The 18,213-nt window shown below is 37.1% G+C and overlaps 1 protein-coding gene across 1 annotated transcript in view; it reads right to left on the bottom strand.

The window, feature by feature from the left end:
* CNTNAP2 (contactin associated protein 2) overlaps positions 1 to 18,213 on the bottom strand; it is a 1,016,974-nt gene that overhangs the window by 187,449 nt on the left and 811,312 nt on the right. The window contains exon 14 of the mRNA XM_039715193.1: positions 2,512 to 2,668. Coding sequence (XP_039571127.1) covers positions 2,512 to 2,668 — 157 coding nt within the window. The remainder of the gene's footprint in view (positions 1 to 2,511; positions 2,669 to 18,213) is intronic.

Below are 18,213 nucleotides of genomic sequence, written 5' to 3'. Positions count from 1 at the left end.
TGCATCCAGTGCCTCAGGTAATGAAAACAGTAAGTGCTCCTAATTCTACCATTATTGTAATTATTATAACAATATCTTCCTTTTATTGTTACCATTTAGACAGAACCAAACCTACATCCCTCCTGCCACACTGCTCTAGTGCTTATTGATTGAGTTGGAGTCATCTGACTTTATATTCCTCATTCTCTCTATATAATTATATTTCTGAAGGTTGTCAACGTGTGTGATCACCCTGTCTCTAAAATAGACTGCTCTATATCTGCAGTGTTCTGTGGTTCACCCCATATCATATCTAACAGTTACTATCCTAACAATGTCAAAGCTTAGGGTGGCAATGTCTGTGGCAATATTTGATTTTCCACATCCTAATCTACAATTTTTGCAGGGCCTGGAAGGTTTCCTTTATTACTCTGTTTTTGTGTTTTTCATACTTCATTCTTGCAGATCACATCAAACAGGGTCCTGCTATTTGGAGGGATCTTCATGGAGTTCAACAGTGAAGAGTGTAAAGCCTTGCACCTGGGGGAAACAACCCCATGCACCAGTATATGCTGGGAAACATCCAGCTGGGAAGTAACTTGATAGAAAGCTCTCTAACGATTCTGGTGGACATGAAGGTGAACATGAGCCAGCAGTGTGCACTTGAGTCCAAGCAGGCCAATGGTGTCCTGGGGTGCATTAGGCAAAGTTCTGACAGCAGGTGAAGGGAGGCCATCCTTCTCCCCTGCTCAGCACTAGTGATGCCACATTTGGAGTGTTGGGTCCAGTTCTGTAGTCCCCAGTACAAGAGAGAGATGAAATTGCTGGATGGAGTCAATGAAGGGCCACTAAGATGATAGAAGGACTGGGGCATCTCTTCTATGAAAAGAAGCAGAGGCAGCTGGGGCTGCTCAGGCTGGAGAAGAGAATGTTGAGAGGGATGTCATCAATGTCCATAAATACCTAACAGGGTGTCTCAGGATCTCCTCTGGTCAAGATTACCCTGAGATGTATTAAAAGTCTCTTTCCCCCAACGCAGCTGTCGAAGAAGGAGTCAGCCCCCGTGTGTTCTCAGAGGCGTATCCAGACTCTTAGTGGCCACATCAAATGCCAATTTTGAATTTGGCCACTGATTGGCCGGACTTAGACTTTTCTAGAAACACATTTCCGGCCAAACCACGACACTTGTAATTCTTCATATGAAGTTGATAATTTGCTTCATGGATTGAGATTGAATTCCCAAGTGTCTTTGGCTTCCTGCCAGGGTCTCCAAGCCCCTGCCAGGATCTTGAGCCATCCGGGGCACCCAGAGGAATGTCCTGGGTTCCGACAAGGTTGCAAAGCAGATGGAGTCAGATTCTTTCCAATGATATCCAGTCCTGGGATAATGTTCACAGGGAAGGTGCAGAGTCCATCCTTGGATTTATTAAAAAAATCTCCAGACAAAGTACTGGGCAGCAGTTTATAGGTGACCTTTTTTGAACAGATGGGTTGAACTAGAGGAACACTGAGGCCCCTTTCATACACTGCTATTCTGTGATTCTGTGGTTCCATAATTCTTCTTACTCTCTTTTCATTTTTTTTTATTTTTTAGTCTCTGACATACCACTACAGTTCTGTACCTCTACATTCATTAAGAGCTGAAGAATTTCTCAATTAACCTCAAATGGTTTATGAGCCAGTATTGATTCAATTACCCACAGGTTGCTATTAATGGGAGAAATGTTCATAAAAGTATGGTTTCAATATGTCACTGAACATTGCATACCATGTAAAATATAATCCTGTCTGTCATGAGAAAAGAGACACAAATGATTAAGGTTCACAAACAAAGTGTTGTAAGCCATGGAGAGGGTCTCATTGAAATGATGATGAGCTTTATGCAGTCTGTTCATGTTTATAGAGAATACCAGAGATGCAAGTTTATTTTTTTTTCTGCCTTAATGAATTAATTTATCTCATGCAAAGCCTGGTAGCTTCCTCTGAAATACAGAGCCTCATTCCATAGTATGTGTCTAGTTCTTAACATATTTTTCCTCATGAAAGACAGAAAATGAGAGTTGGAGGCACTAGATAAGTGATTTCAACACATATCACTTGCATTCAAGTGTTGCAGAAGCAACACTTTAAAAAGGAAAAATTCTGGGAAAAAAACCATGAAGTTGCTGTAGGGATAAAATTAATTCTGTATTGCAGTATATCTTAATCTTATGGAGACAAAGTTGCATGGATAACCAAAATGCTGGTCTTTCCTATGAGGACTTGCTTTTGCAATTTTAGTCTTCTTTTCTATAGCTCAGTGGGCTGGAAATCATAAATACTGTTCTTATATTTAACAGTCGCAGACACCATGAATAAAATGGAAATCCAGGCATGGGTCAACACTTTGCAGGAGGGATCACAAAAATAATTTTGCCTATTTTCTTTGATAAGAAAGGAAATATAGAAAAAAGATATATTCAATGTCATGGCAGTGTTGTAAAAGTTAGGAGATTTGGTCATTCTCATCCTGCTTTCTTGTAAAGCACTCACCATTGCTTATAATCAGCATCACAGTTGCAGTAGTACTTGGGATCAGTACAGTTGCGTTCGATGCCACAGGCACATTTTTGAATGCCAGGTCCTGATCCGCCCCAATAGTAGTGCTTCTCATTGGCTTTTCCAACCCACCAGGTATATGGATTCCCTTCTGCAAGGAATGAAAATGTAAAGTTATGATGCATCAAAGAGGTAGGGCTCTATAATGCATTAACTGAGCTCAGATGTTTAATATGCAAATGCTAACAACACATAACCAGAGCCATCCCACATTGCTGGCAAACAAATTTATTCATTGTTACTAAAGGTATTCAAAGGACCTTGCCAGGTAAACAGAACACATTTTCTTTTCTGTATACACAATTTATAATGACTGAAATTAATTTTTAAAATCTTATATGCTCTTTGTTTAGCTTTTTAATTGTACTCTGTATAATGAGAATATGTTGGCAGATTGCATAATTATTTTCAATTCATTTCAAACTCACATATAAAGCTATCAGATAGATTATTTCAATATTTGAACTTGAATGCTGCACAGGAAAATGTGTTTGTTTTCTCTTATTTATTTATTTATGTATGTATTTATTTATTTATTTTATAAACAACAACATTTAATTGAAAATTATTCTGTTGTCATTGGAAAATAAACATGTTCATCATGCTCTCTCCAGATACTTTATGCTAAACAAAGCATAAAGAGAAATTATCAAACTCCAAAAGCATTTTAACAATTTTTTAAAAAGTATATATATTTTTAATGCAATAATTTAGCAGAGGCATTCTGATTTTGATGTAACCATATATCTTTGCATTGGGTCTGCAACTGGATATTTTCAAATACTGCTCTGATGTTATTTCTAATCCTTTATGAACTAACTAAGACATTATTTGTAAATAAATAAACAAATAATCAAACCACCTCCCCCCTAATTTCTAATTTGAAAAAATTGTCTTACTGGAAAATTATTTTTATCTCTCTGGTTCAGCAAGATACTCAAATATGAACTTAACTTCAAACAGAAATAAATAAATTAATCAGTATCAATGTATGTAGTGATTTTTGACATAGAAAAATAATGATTAAACTCAGCTATAAGTGAATAAACATGCTATACATGTTTTTTAAATGTGGTTTTTTTAATGTCTTCTCCAGCTGCTGGAAACTTTATAGCCAATAAAATTAATCTATGGAATTCACTAGTTAAAGAATTTTATCAGTAAAATCCTATATAATATATATTTTACTTCCATAATTTTTTGTTTGTACATCTTACACATTCCCCCAAATCTACAGGCACAATCCTTAAAATAGCCATTTCACAATTAGATTTGATCATCAAGATCATACTTATTCCAGACAGAAGTTGAAAGTAATTCACACCAAACTCTCAACAAAATTAAATTCCGGAGATGAAGAGAACAACGAAATATCTACACGTTTAAAGAGGCCCAAACCCCAAAAATGCTTAGCTCTCTGAAAACACTTTTTAGACTGTGTTTGAATTGTTAATACCATATAAGATAACAAAAATACAGTAATGTGAAGAACTCGTGGTGGCTGAAGATTTTTATTAGATGTTGCTGCACTGCACTGTATGGCCATTCAGCTCTAGTTCTAGTGCAATGGGTGTGGTAATAGCATGACTTTATTCTAGACTCTGAATTGGTCATTTTACCTTCTGTGACTCAATTGTCACAGAACAAAGTGCTGTAAGTTAGGAGAATGTGTCACGTGAATGCTGCAGCAGCATTCCCAACCTGCAATGCAATCTAGCAATTCTGAGAGTACGTAGCCCTGGATTACAAAAGATTATTTAAAAGGCATTTAAGGGTAAATGTCATCTTTCCACAGGAATGACAGAATTGCTTTTATTAAAACAGGATCCAACTAGAGAATTAATGATATCTGAAACTCCTATTTTACAGGGTTTTTTATCTCATCTTTGAAGCTAGTTTCTATGCTATGGCACCAATGCTGCTGTTTTGACTGTTGCTCAAAATTCTCTTTGTTTACATCCTTTCTGTCAAGTGAAGGATTGCATGATTCAGTCAGCAAGTAATTTACCGGGAAGAAAGACTGCTAATTAAAGCACTATGAGAAAAAAAAATTACTTAGAATTGTCAAAAAGCAGATCAAAAATTAAGAAATGGTAGAATGATTAAAGCAGATGAAAGTGATGGCAGAATTACAGACTACAGTGATGGCTGTCATGGACCACTATGACAGACACAAATGGGGCATGTTTAAACTCATTTAAATGACAATTGATGTACAGTTTTAAACCATGAATGTATTCCAGCATACACAGAGATGTTTTTCACATCTATTGTTTTTCGTGTGTTTAGTGTGTTTTTATATACACTGTCTAAGCCACAAGCTTCTTCATTCTGAAGAAAAGACCTACCCTCAGGCTTAGGAACACAAACTTAGGAAGAAACTAATGTCCATGTTTAAAATTTCCAGAAAGGTCAATAAGGTAATATATGATTTTGAGGGTTTTGCATTCAGCGCATATTCTGTTAGACATCCCCACAACCAATAATCCCAGCACTGCCTTGTGAGCACCACCCAAGACTCCGATGGCCTGGCATTGGCATATTGGGCTAAGGCTTGTAACAGAGGAGATCTTGGTAGACAGCTCTCACTAGGTTGTATCCATGCAGTGGGACAAAATCTCAGGCACAGGAATGAGATGAGTGTCACACCAGACCATTCTGCACCACAGTGGCCATATAAGAGGTTCTGGAGGTCCCATAGAGTCTCTGGTTAATAAAAGGTGTGGAGACACACCTGTTCTGCACCAGTCAAATCAAATGAGAACAGCCCTTCTCAGTCTTCCTGTTTCGTGTCAGCCAAGAAAAGGATGAGCAGCGTTTTGTCTAAAGTTCATATGCTTCAAACTGGGAATGCTACGCAGTTATATTGCAGACACCCTTATGACTGAGCATAACAAAGAGTAAAACCCTGCAAATGGAGAGATTAAAAAACCCCAAAACAATAGAAAAGAAAAGGTAGAAGGGAGGAGAATGTATCATGCAGGAAAAAAAAATTAGAAATAGGATCACTGTTCTCCACTCGCATTTCACTCTCTTTTATACCTCTGGAGTTCTGGAGTCTCCTTTTGAGGATGTAAATCTTTCTGCCTAGGAGCCCTTCGGGTTTTTTTTTTTTTAATTTTTTTTTTGCTTAAGAAGGTTTTGGAAAAGGCTAATCCAAGTAGAAGGAGCAGTGAAGTCCATTTTGAAGAATGATGATTAATGGATGTAATTTTAAGCATCAGACTATTTTACCAAAAATTATTATTTTGCTAAACTATCAAAAGTGTTGGTCTTATGCAATCAAGAGTATATAAATTCAGTTTAAAGACCAAAAGTAGTTTTTGAATGTATTGCAAAGAGAAGTAATACAAGAAGATATTTCTTATATCTTTTCTTATACCTTTTCTTACCTTATATATAAATTTTGAGTCATAGGAAGCTTTTTAGTTGTTGTCATTGACTGAGTGCTTTTTTCCCCCCCCCAAGCTTTTGTGGACAAATAGCACAATGAGAAGATGGAGGAGGAAAGAGACTCTCTGCCTGCCAAGATGTTTGGATTAGAATAAAGCCTTGATGCAGAACTGCTTTTTGGGTACAAACCAGCTCTCCTTTGAGGGATGCTGTGGGAAGTGTTGAAGTTTTTGCATGCTGAGTTATGACCAGGATGCCTTTCCATGTCTGTTCTTGAAGAGAAGCCCATTTCAAGGTTTTGTGTGCTCAGTGACTTAGCAGAAATATAATGATATTATCAGAGTAGGGTGTGGATACCAAGAAAATGGATAAAGATATCCAATTTTTAAGAGATCCTGTAACGTCACAGAAAGAACAGTCTTCTAAGGACAAAATGGCCAACATGATTCTATTGGGGCATGCAGACATATGAGCATGGCTATAACATCAAAGACTCAAATCATATTTGTTGTGATTTCAATCTCTCTCTCTGTGTCTTACACACACAAACACACACACACACACACACACACACACACACACACACACACACACACACAAGCCTTTAACATTTACATGTAACACATTTAATAGTTGTTGCAATGCCTTTGCAGTGCTGGACTTTGGTTAAAATTATTGCAAAATATGGGTTCTTGTTTACATCCCTGTGCAATATTAGGCCAGATTTGCAGTTATTAGATAAAAGTATGTAAAGAATCTGGCCATTGATGTTTTCTATCAAGTTCTCCTGTATAGAATATTCAAGAAAAAGCAAAGATTAAAGATGCTTTTCTGTATTCTCACAGATCACTTATTTGTATTCTCACAGTGCCATAAAAAGTGATTCCTTTTTCATCTCATAAATGTATTTTTGTGTGAACCATTTCATTTAATATAAAACCATACCCAACAAAAGTTAATGTAGTATGAACAGAACTCTTAATAGTCAATAATATATTTATTTCTAATATAGTTGAACAGTCTCAAAATGTATAACTTTTTAAAGTGCACTTTAGCTGAAGTCTCAAAATATATAACTTTTGAAAGTACACTTTATATTCTACTGAGCATTTAATAGAAACAATTTGTTTTATTATTTTTAAATACAATTGATTAATTAAAATTCTGCTACTTTCAACATTTTAGGGCTCTTATTTCTAGGTGTTCAGTACTAGTAATTGAAGCAGCAATACTGAGAGAAGTCAGGGAACTAAATTAAGTGGACTGATGCTCCATGGCACTCTGCATTCAGAGGACTCCATTCAAAATACAGCCCTTAGAATGATGACAACTGTATTTATTTGTAAAATACCTAGAGAAGTTAAATACGTCTCTTCCATTTGCTCTGGAAATTTCCCTGACCTCTATATGGTCCTTAAAACCAAAGAAAATGGTTAAAAAGAAAGGCTAGGAATTCTTTCAAATGGAAGTCAATGTCTCACAATCTCTGAAAAGCAAGACCAGTGAAAATTATTTATTGAGGACCCTGTCTGACTTTAACAACTACATTTAGCTATTCTCTGGAAGAAATTAGTTGTTTATTTACAGGACTGCATAGCTTTGAATTAAACGGGTCCTTTCCAGTCCTTTCCAGTTTCCATTAGTATTATAGATGCCCACTAAATACTAAGGAATGTCAACAACAATTAGAGTACTTGTATGATATTATTTTCAGAAAATATTGCTTTGCTCAGTCTTCTACTTCTTTTTTAATGGAACAGCTTGAATTAATTACACAGTCATTGTTATTGGCAGAATAGGCCCAAAGACATTTTTCAAAAACATACTGCAAATCTGGACACCTGAATTAATTATAGGGAGAAATAAAAGCTATTTCCCAGGGGTAATATATGATGATGAAATTAAAGACAATACTTAAAAAAGATAAAATTCAATTTGCACATGTAGAAAGCCAGGTATAATTCTTTTATTTTTGAATAAAATACTTTCTTTAAACATGCATTTTGCATTCAGCTACACTACAACACCCACTACATTTAGCCTCACACAAGGTCAACTTGATTTAAGGTCATGGTTCATTAACACCTGTGCAGGAATTCTATCTGCTATTGCAGTGAAGAAACAGACACTGCAAGAATAATTTTGTCACTGTTTGAAAAGTTCAGCATGCTAATATGGTTGCGCGCTTCACAGCTTTCACCTTGCTTCATATTGCCAGCTTTTTTCTTCACGCTGTCAGCAGTATCTATTCCACTCAGGTCAAGTCTTTTTAATGAACATTGTAAGCCATTTATCTGAGCTTTTGAAGACTTAGTATTTTGAAAAAATAATCAAAGTAGTTTAATGTCACTCACACATCAAGTACCTCCACGTGTTCCACTTTAGGATTCTTAAAGTCAGTGGTGTCAAAGGTAGGCTTTGCTGGCCTGGTTTATTTTGTGCTGATTTGATTTTTCTTCATCTTTATTATTACGTGCTAATTTAGGACCAACATGAAGCTGAGTAGACACTTTGCAGGTTTGCTGCCCCTGCTTCATGTCTTGGGAAGTGCCCACCTGGACTGAAAACCCAGCAGCTGAGGAGTTTCATGGCAAGAGTGGATGCTGACAACCAGAGAAGCTAAACTGTGAGAGATTCTGCTCCTGCCCACAGCTCAGGTGGATTATGAGCAGGTTCTGTCAGCTTCTGTGATCACCCAGAGGGCCGAATTATTTCAAACTGAGAAAAGAGAACTCACAAAAGAGTCTAGCAGGTCACATTTCCACATTTCAATGACAGTACCTGTATAGAAACTGACTTTGAGTGAACCTTCTAAAATAAGATTTCTTGCACATGTGGTTATAGTGAGATTATTTTTTTAATTAATATTTTATTGATTTTCCATTTCTTCCAGTAACACTTCTTACTCACTAATGGGCTGTGAAACATATACACGTGAATTTAATATGAGAACGGTAAGTGAAGTCAATTCTTATGCTGCTAGTCTCATTTTGTTAACTGATAAATCTTTTTTTTTTTGCAACCAATTGGGAAAAATATAATGAGTGCTTACTATTTGTGAATAGAGTTTGCATCAGTGGTCACCTTTCTAATGACTAAGACTTGAGATTAGTCAAACCCTCATGGCAATGTGAATGAGGTATTTGAGCACACTGGAAACTTGGGGGAGAAAAAAGACATTCAAAACCTTACCAACAAAAGGAAAAGAAACTAGAAGTACCCTTGGCTACTTCAGGAAACTAGGAACACCTAATTTATAGCTACTTGTGCATTTAATGGAAGAATAACATGAAACTTTTAGTTTGCTATTTATGATAATTTTAATTTTGTAGGCACTCACATGTGACTTACTTCTTTTTTTCACAGTGCTAGTAGCAAATTATTTTTTTTTCTTTTACTAAGACTAGCCTCAAACACTTGTTTTCTTTATAGGCTCACTAAAGTGGTTGGTCTATTTGACAGTACTATTTATTTGCAAAGACTGTTTAAACTGCCTGAAAAGATAAGATTTAATGGCAGCCCAGAAAGAGAACTTGAAACATGCCTTGCTTGCTAATATAAGAATTGATGTGATGTCTGAATTCGTGGCCAAACATTTTAGTGCAACAGTCCTTAGAAAGAAGTGTTTGGTTTTTTTAGCTTTGTAAGATACTCAGAATTATGCCATACCTCAAAGGTAATCTGTGAAGGGAAATGTTCTTAAGATTTTAATAGAAAATATAGATAAATATTGGAAAATACTTGTGAAAAGCATACAACATTTCAGTAAATGTTAACACAACACACTCTATTTACTGTTTTCTTAAGGGCACATTAAGAATTAATTGCTGTCTCCTTTTTCTCCACAGCCATAAATTAGTGTATTTTAAAGTGAAGGTAAAGATAACCATCTCCATTACCCTAGAACTAAAAGAACTTCCTTAAACCCTAAACTAGAAGAACTTCCATGACCTTCAGTATCAGCAACCAAAATCAGATATTCAGATGTCCCACCAGGAGCTCTGGCTTCCCCAGTTATCCTGGAAGGGAAGACCCCTGCAATCAGTCTTCAATGTACTTAGGCTTCAATTATGTTTTGGTGCACATAAAGTGGCCAAACTGAGAAAAGCCCAAATGTTCTCATCTATGTTCAGTGAAGTCAGAAAAGGAAACCTATTCAGATGCTTAAGAAACAAAATTACTGCTTTAATGATGACCATGCCTCAGGCTGATGGCTTTTGCCGTGTTCTTCAGTTCATGAAAGTATTTTCATGTGCCTAGATATTTGCCTGCTAATTTTTTAGAGAACTTATTTCATACATGTATACATCAACCTCAATATATAAGGCAGCAAATACAGTATCTTTTCCTAGAAATAGATATTTAGCTAAAGCATCTTTTCAGCAAGGCTATGGGGGTACTCCCTTTTATTGAGTTTGTATTTTTTTTCTCGTATAATTCCTTCTAAAATGTCAGTGCCTGAATCCACAAATATGTAGGCAAAGACGACTTTTCTTTCAGAATTAGCAACCTATAAAAAAGATCAGGAGGGAGAACTGTCATATTGATGTTCAATGGCATCTTATGAAAAAGCAGTCTGACAGCTTTATTTTGCCATTGGAGAGATTTACTCCTTGCCCCAGCTCATGAAAAGCTAGTAGAGTACAAATGATTTTTTTCCCTTGTCAAAACTCGTATTCCAAGATGCAGCACTACTAACCAAGCCTGACTTGTTATTTTTCTTGGAATGGAGTCTCAGTGGTGAGATTTAGCTGGGGAAAGCAGCTGTCAGATGTCCTTGTATGCTACTATTTGCTGAGATTTAGAGTGAATTCATTATAAAATCACTACAGTCCCTGCTACCCTTAATAGCACTGTGTGCCAAATTTGCTAATATTGCAATTAATTGTGTACTGTAAATTCACTGGATCATTTAAGGCCTAAGAATAAATATCCTACCTTGAGATACTGCTAAGGGAAAAGCAAGTACTTTCAAAAAACTAAGTGTCATTTGTGGAATAAAAAGAACACTTACAGACATAAATACTCAATAAAAACCAGTCAATTATAATTTTTACTATATGTTCTGAAAGAATAGACTTTTCACAGCTAGGACTACCTGAGGTAGAACAGCAACAGCAAATCTGGGAAAGTCCCGCAACAAACTTATAGGTCACACTGGGGTCTGCCCAGCGGGGTGGTGACAGAATGCACATGTCCATGTCATGGTCTTGTGAAGAACATACTAACAATAAGTCAGAGGATTCTGTGATTTTGCTGTCTCTTTTTGTGGTCACTTGATAAACTTATCTCTACTCAAACCTGATGGATGGGTAAGCAGCATACACACATACATGCAGCCATTAGCATTGAAATTCTGCAGGTTAATACAGCTAAAACCACTGGTTTATTTACCTTCTTAAAAAGGACATAAAAAAGCCTAGGAACTCAACAATGATATTTCAACAGTGAGGGGATGCCTTTTGAAGTCTTCTGTTGCCAGAGCCTCACTTTATGGCAGAGACCCATTGAAAGACTTCAGAAATTGTGATTGTTAGCACAAAAATGGCTACTCTTGTAAGTAGTATAATTTAGTGTAAAATCAAAGTGAAATGATTTGATCAGACAGAGCAAAGAGAGGATCATGTAAGGTGGCATTCTGTACATTATGTGGCAACAGGTCAAAAGATAAAATAAGTTCTGTAAAATGTTATGTCAGTGATAGTGATATCACAGAATTGTATTCATGGTCTTATTTTTAGATTAATTCCCTTGCTGTTAATACATAATGAAGGCAATCACAACATTCTTTAAATAAGCTTAAAATAACGAAATAATTCTTGGGATCTTGCTTCACACACCCACATATGGGTGCTTTTAACCTATACAGAGAAGAAAATGGGTATCATTCTTATGTGCACCTACATCATCCAGCCCAGAATATATTGCTGCTCCATTTTATCTGATTTACAGTAATAACAGCCTACATAAAACTAAATATAACTCTCTAAGAGCCAATGCCATCATTTAACTAACAAATTAACTAAAACTAACAAGATCCCAAGGTAGATTAAACTACAATTAACGTGAGCAGAACTGATGCAAGCTTTTTCTCCAAATGATCTTTCCTTGGAGGTCCCATATCTCTTGCAAGTATTTCTCCTTTTCAAATGTTACTCCCTGGCCCCAAGCAGTAGTTTAAGTTGAACGAAAAAAGCCATTATAAGAGACAAAAGGACTTCAGGCTTCTCTTCATCCATGTGAACTTAATATCTGGCACTTCATACAGAATGTGGACTGTGGCACTGTTGGAAATTGGTTTTGGGAAGCACAAGGGTTTTCTTTTGTTGATGAGACTGCTGCAGCTGCTGCTGCTGCTGTTGATTTTCTTTCCCCACTGACCCTTGAGGAATCTCAGAACATTTAGCTTTACTTTTTCTGTTTCATGTTCCTCCACTGCTGTATTGAAAGCCATGAATTCTTGATAATAACACTGATATTTCAGGCCAAGAAAATTTGTTTTTTCTTTTTTTTTTTTCCAATTACATGATGTGCATGGACAGTTTTGAAACTAGAACTAACACTAACATATGAATAATGATATTAACATGTTTCCATGATATCAAGACCATTGCCAAACTGCCAAGTCTGAAGAGTATCCCATCCTTTGGAACTAATAAAGACCCAAACAGGTATAACCACGACTTGCAATAATCTTTCATAAAATAGCAATAGATTTCAAATGAGGAAAAAAAAGACAAAATGAGCCTCAGCACTGTGTCTTACAACAGCCTGTCTATCCAAAGCATTTCCAAATTTAAATAAAGGAAGTTATGCTATGCAAAACACATCATTCTGGGACCAATAAAGGATAAAGTTGTAGGTCCAAGCCCAAGCCATCTGCTAAGGAAGGACATTTGAGACAGATATGGAACATGGTAAAGAATAACATTCCCAAAGAAGCCCTCTTAGAAGGCATTTTCATGTTTTCATGTTTCTACAGTCCAAACCATTTCATTTCAAAATGCTTTTGCTGTTTAAGATCAACCTGTAAATTATTGCAGACTATTGTATCTTCTTATTAGAATTAATACAAATGTATTAATAACCTTTTAAAAGGTATACTTAATACACACATTTTAGAAATTATATGAGACATTAGTGATGATGTTGCTACACAGAAGTTATTTAAATGGATACAAATTTCAGTGTGAAAGGGAACAAGCAGGGAAGTGGGGTAACTAACTTCAGGAATGTGTTGCACTATCTACAGCTTACTCTGGCGAAAACTCTCTTTACATCCAATATTCAGAGCCCCTTTTTAGCTGATCATTTGTCAGCCTTGATAATGGGCTTGTGTTTTGCTATTTAGATGATTTCTTTTCCAGGTCAGGTTGGGTCTCATGGCTACTGTAAAGAACTATGTCTCTATTGATTTCTGGAAAACAGACACACATATTGATTGAGACTGACAAACGGAAATGTTAGGTGATGTGTTTCACATTTCACATGGTCAAGATACCACCTCATTCAGTCTGTGCTCAGGGCAGTCTTTTTCCTTGCTGAAGCTTGCTTCATCAGTCCTTTCAAGCATATTAATTCTCACACGTGGGTTTCACATTTCTCCATGGGAAAATTGAAATTGGCTAATGACGTACTTTACTGAAGGCTTAATAAGATATTATGATAATATCTTATTCTATGAGTTGAAATGACATTTCTTAACTATCAATATATACTCACAGAGCAAAAGAATTATGCTGGTGCAGTGTATGGAGTTCCAGTTGCACTATTAACAGTAGAAGCAGAACTTCAATTTCACTTGCTTCTGAAAAACTTTACTTGAAAATCCTACATTACTGCACTGACATGATGAATGATTTCCCCTGCTTTGTGTGACAGAGTTTAAGCTCCATGCTCTAGAGGGAAAATGACATATTGATGAAGATAACAACACCAGTGTTATTTCCTGTGGTCAATTCTTTGCACTCCTTTTGCTCCAGCATGCAGGTTTTTTTTTTGAGGACCAGGAGTGTACCTCCCTGCCTTCAAGGCCAGCTTGCTCAGAGAGGTCTTTTCAAAGCCTCACCTGACTCTGAAGCTTCTCCCAAAAAAGCTGGATGACACCTCAGCAGAAGCTTCCTCTCAGAAACTCTGAAAGGAAACCTCACTGGGGATCCCTCCCTTTTCTGGAGAGCTCTTTTCCAGAGTATTCCCACATGTGTAACACTGCAGGTATTGCAGCCTTGGACCATTCCAATTCGGACCTAGACCAAATGGTTTGCCTTCTAGCCTGACCTTGAACTTGTCTTGCCATTGTGGACCTTTGGACTGCTGACCTTTGGATCTGAAAATTGTCTCTGACCATGATTTGATATGGAAATACCTTCTTCGAACACCGATATTAATGAACCCTTGATAGAGAAACAATTTACACTGAGAGAAGTGTTTTGGATATATTTGGCCTGTTACATGACTGTCCTGGTTCTGGCCAGGGCAGGGTTGATTTTTGCAGGAGAAAAAGAAAAAGCATGGCTGGGACATAGAGGTTGTTCTATACCATCCCAGGGCATTGCTGAGGCTGATGGGAAAGGGGTCCTGTTATTATACAAAGTGGCTTGTACTGGGCAGTTAATTCAGCCAGAGCTAAGAAACCCAGCTGGTTCCATAAACCAGCCCCTGGGTTGACAGACAGGAACCTCAACCAATTATGTTCCATCCTGAGCTGCAGACATCTCACTGGTCTGGGAGCTGGGCAGTGTAAAAGATCAGCCCAATGAGTTACCCAGACCAGGTTTTTCAAACCCCCTTTATAAAGAGGGGTTTGAAGAATAAACTCTTGCTGTTGCCACATGGGCATTGGGTGTGTGGTTGTCTCCAGCCCACTCTCCCCTGCATTCACAAGGACCCTTCCATCTGAGTCAGTGTGGCAGAAGGAATTGTGGAGTAATGCTGGCTCCAAGCTGGAGGAAGCAATTGTGTAGTGCCAGTTCCAAACAACCTCGTACAAATTGTTTGCCCCTCTTCTGCATTTTGTTATTGATACTGTAGTTGTTTTGGCTTGTTTTCTTATCTCATTGCTCTTTCCAGGAATTTGTTCTTATCTCAACGTGTGATCTTTACGTTTTGTACCACCAGTTCTCCTCCTCAGCCTGCTTCTGAGGGAAGGTGAGGGGGAAAGTGAATGAGCTGTGCCTGGTTTGGAGTTTCAGTGGGAACACTAAATTGGGGAATACTATTCTTAACCACAACAGTGTGCCAGTGAAACAGCATGCACACCCCTTCCTGCCATAAAGAAAACGTGGAGGAAGATTCAAAATAATGGACTTAAAAAAAAAGCTAGTTAGACTGATCATTTTGAAGGCCTTGGAACTCTATCATAAAGGGCCCTTCTTTACTTGTGAGTCACAAGCATTTTGCAAGAGGGCTGTCCTGTTGAATCGCAGTTATCACACAAAGTCTCTTCCTCAGTGAACAGGCTTTCCAATGCACTGCCAGCTATAAGAATGATGTTTCATATACAAGTTTGAAAACCCTGAAGTAAAATGATAAAAAACTTGGTTACACTCTCTGAACACCTAGAGAGAAAGCAGAAGTTGCAGGAGTTGAAATATCTTACTGTAGCAGGCAAAGCATGAAATAACCCACTGGTAGAAGATGAAGTGAGGCATTTTAAAGCTAGAAATAAAGTGAAGTTCATTAGCCTTTGGCACAATTTGCTGAGAGTTATGTTAGATTCTTTACAACTAAAAATTTGTATAGTGAAAAGTAAGATCTTTTCTAGAACTATGCTCTATGTAAAGAGAAAATGCCATGCATGCTTTAAATTGGAGGTCAGAATAAATAATTGTAAAAATCCCTTTTGCCTTATAATATTTTTAAATAAAAGTTGTTTGTTACCCTTGAAAACTACTTGTAACCTTCAGTAATCATGACTGATTTTCCACTTGTACTTGCTATATAAATAATAAGATGGATCCCCCATCATTTCTCTGCAAACAGCACTGGATTCTTGTTTAATGTTGACAGTGGAATTTAGGAGTTGCTATTTTCATGCTGTGCCACATTACTCAAGTTATGACTCTGAGAGGCTTCTTTTTCTCTCATATTTCACTGTCATAATTGATCACTGTGTCCAGTGATGCTTCAGCAACACGTGGCATTGCCACAAAACTCTCCTCAGTCTGCTATGGTTTCATCTACCCTTCACTTCCTGGTCAAAATTGGCTTCCTGCATTAGTCTCAAAAAACCAGAACAATGTAAAATAGAAGGAACATGCACAAATCATTTAGTCCAAACCTCTGCTCAAAGTAGTGTTAATTTCAAGCTTGAATCAAAGCATTTACAGACCTGAGAAATCTCCAGATTTCAGGATTTCACAACCTTTCTGGGCAGCTTGCTGCCATGGATCACTACTCTCACAGTAAAGTAATTTTTTTCCCTTTAGATCAGCTGGAATTTCCTCTGTTGTATGTTTTTTCCCACTGCCATCCTTGGAGAAAAATCTGTCCCTAACTTCTATAAGACCACCCCTTAAGCAACAGAAGACAGCATTTAGATCCCTCCTTAGCTTTCCTTTCTCTAACCTGAACAAGCCCAGCTTTCTGTGCTTCAACTTGTATATTATCTTTTCCACTCTTCAAACCATTTTCATGGCCCTACCTTTGGACTGCCCCCAGTTTGGAGGATTGTTAAACTGCATAAGTATCCTGCCAGACCACTTGTACAGCATATAAAGCTTCCTCTGAGTGACAGCCTGGCCTATTGACCACTCTGGTACTACCTGTGAAGTAGTTCATCCTGTCCCAACATTTTTGACATAAACATTAGTGAGCATTAGCTTTAATGCTAGTCCCTGAGGAATAGCAGGTGGAATCTGAAACACTGGCTGCCGCACTCTGAGGCTGGCTCTTCAGACAGTTTCCTACTCACCTTATAGACCAAAAGACTGATGGTTTTTAGACAAGAGAGCCTGAGATTTCCCTTATTTTGGTTTCAGATATTTATGGTTGATCTGACAGATTAATTTGTGTTTGAAGAGTCCTACATTTTCACATGTAATATTTTCTTTCCTTTTACTTCTCTTGTGACTATTAGTATGTTCTGTTTGGAAGAACTAACCCTATAAATCAGGTTAGATTAGAAGGTATCTGTAACTCTCAGTGTTATATAGAGTGCCTTTTTCCAATATCGTTCTCCTACAAGTGAATGACTAAACCAAGTTTATTGTGTGACAAAAGTTATCAAGGTTTTGAAGTATTTCCATTAATATGAACTAAGATAGATGTAGTTGCATCTAACTTTCAATTCTCTATCTACACTAAAAGTCTGAGAAGAGACCACTAAAATTATTTTTAAAAGCCTTTGGGGAAGATAGAGAATGATCTCGGAATTAGAGGCACTTGTAGTTGTATGCATAGAATTGCTGTTTACACTATAGTTAGTCTATATCCCATCGCATTCCAGAACAAAGATGCAATTTGAGAGAAGTGTTAGAATTTTGGACCAGCTGTGCACAACATACTGCTACTTTGTAGATAGTGACAAACCTTTAGTGAGAAACTGGAAAAAACTACCATTTTGATGCCCAGAAAGAAGCACTAAACCCAGCTGTACTGTGTGGACTTACTGGGTGAGATCCAGCAGGATCTGCAAGCTGTGGACCTGTTAATGAGTAACTTATAAAACTGCACATTCTGTATCAAATGTATATTTTATTTATGACTTACTGTGTTCACTGAGTCTTATCAGCAATGACCAGCTGCTGCCTCTTCTTCAAGTCTTAAACTCTGTCAGTGTCTGGAAAAATAGAGGTATTGTACAATCTGACCTAACAGAACTGGCAGCTGTGAGTCTGTTTTATTGATGGATGATCTGAACAAACTACTACCAGGGAAATCTTGGCTTCAGACCGGACATATTTATTTCAGAAAGGGAAACAGACTGAAGGATGGGCATATAGTAAAGCAGCAAAAACTAGTTTTGCATTATAACGTAAAATTTTTCATTTATTCCCATTGCTCCAGCAGTCTAGTTAATTTTCCCCAGTTGTGAACCACATACTCTTAAGATATTTGGAGCTGTGTATGGAGCATAATGCACTCTTATCTATCCTGTGATAAGGTATGAAGAGACAATAACTGTGAATGAGCTGGAAACCAAACTCATCAAGAATAATTGTCATTGTTATATAATCCATTTCAAACTGCTCAGGTTTATCATACAGTAGGAATAGCTTTATGACTCCTAGTACCAGAGCAGAA

The sequence above is a fragment of the Passer montanus genome, unplaced genomic scaffold (assembly GCF_014805655.1).
Source record: "Passer montanus isolate IOZ18808 unplaced genomic scaffold, ASM1480565v1 scaffold32, whole genome shotgun sequence".
Taxonomy (NCBI): Eukaryota; Metazoa; Chordata; class Aves; order Passeriformes; family Passeridae; genus Passer; species Passer montanus.
This window is presented reverse-complemented; position numbering and strand designations above follow the sequence as displayed.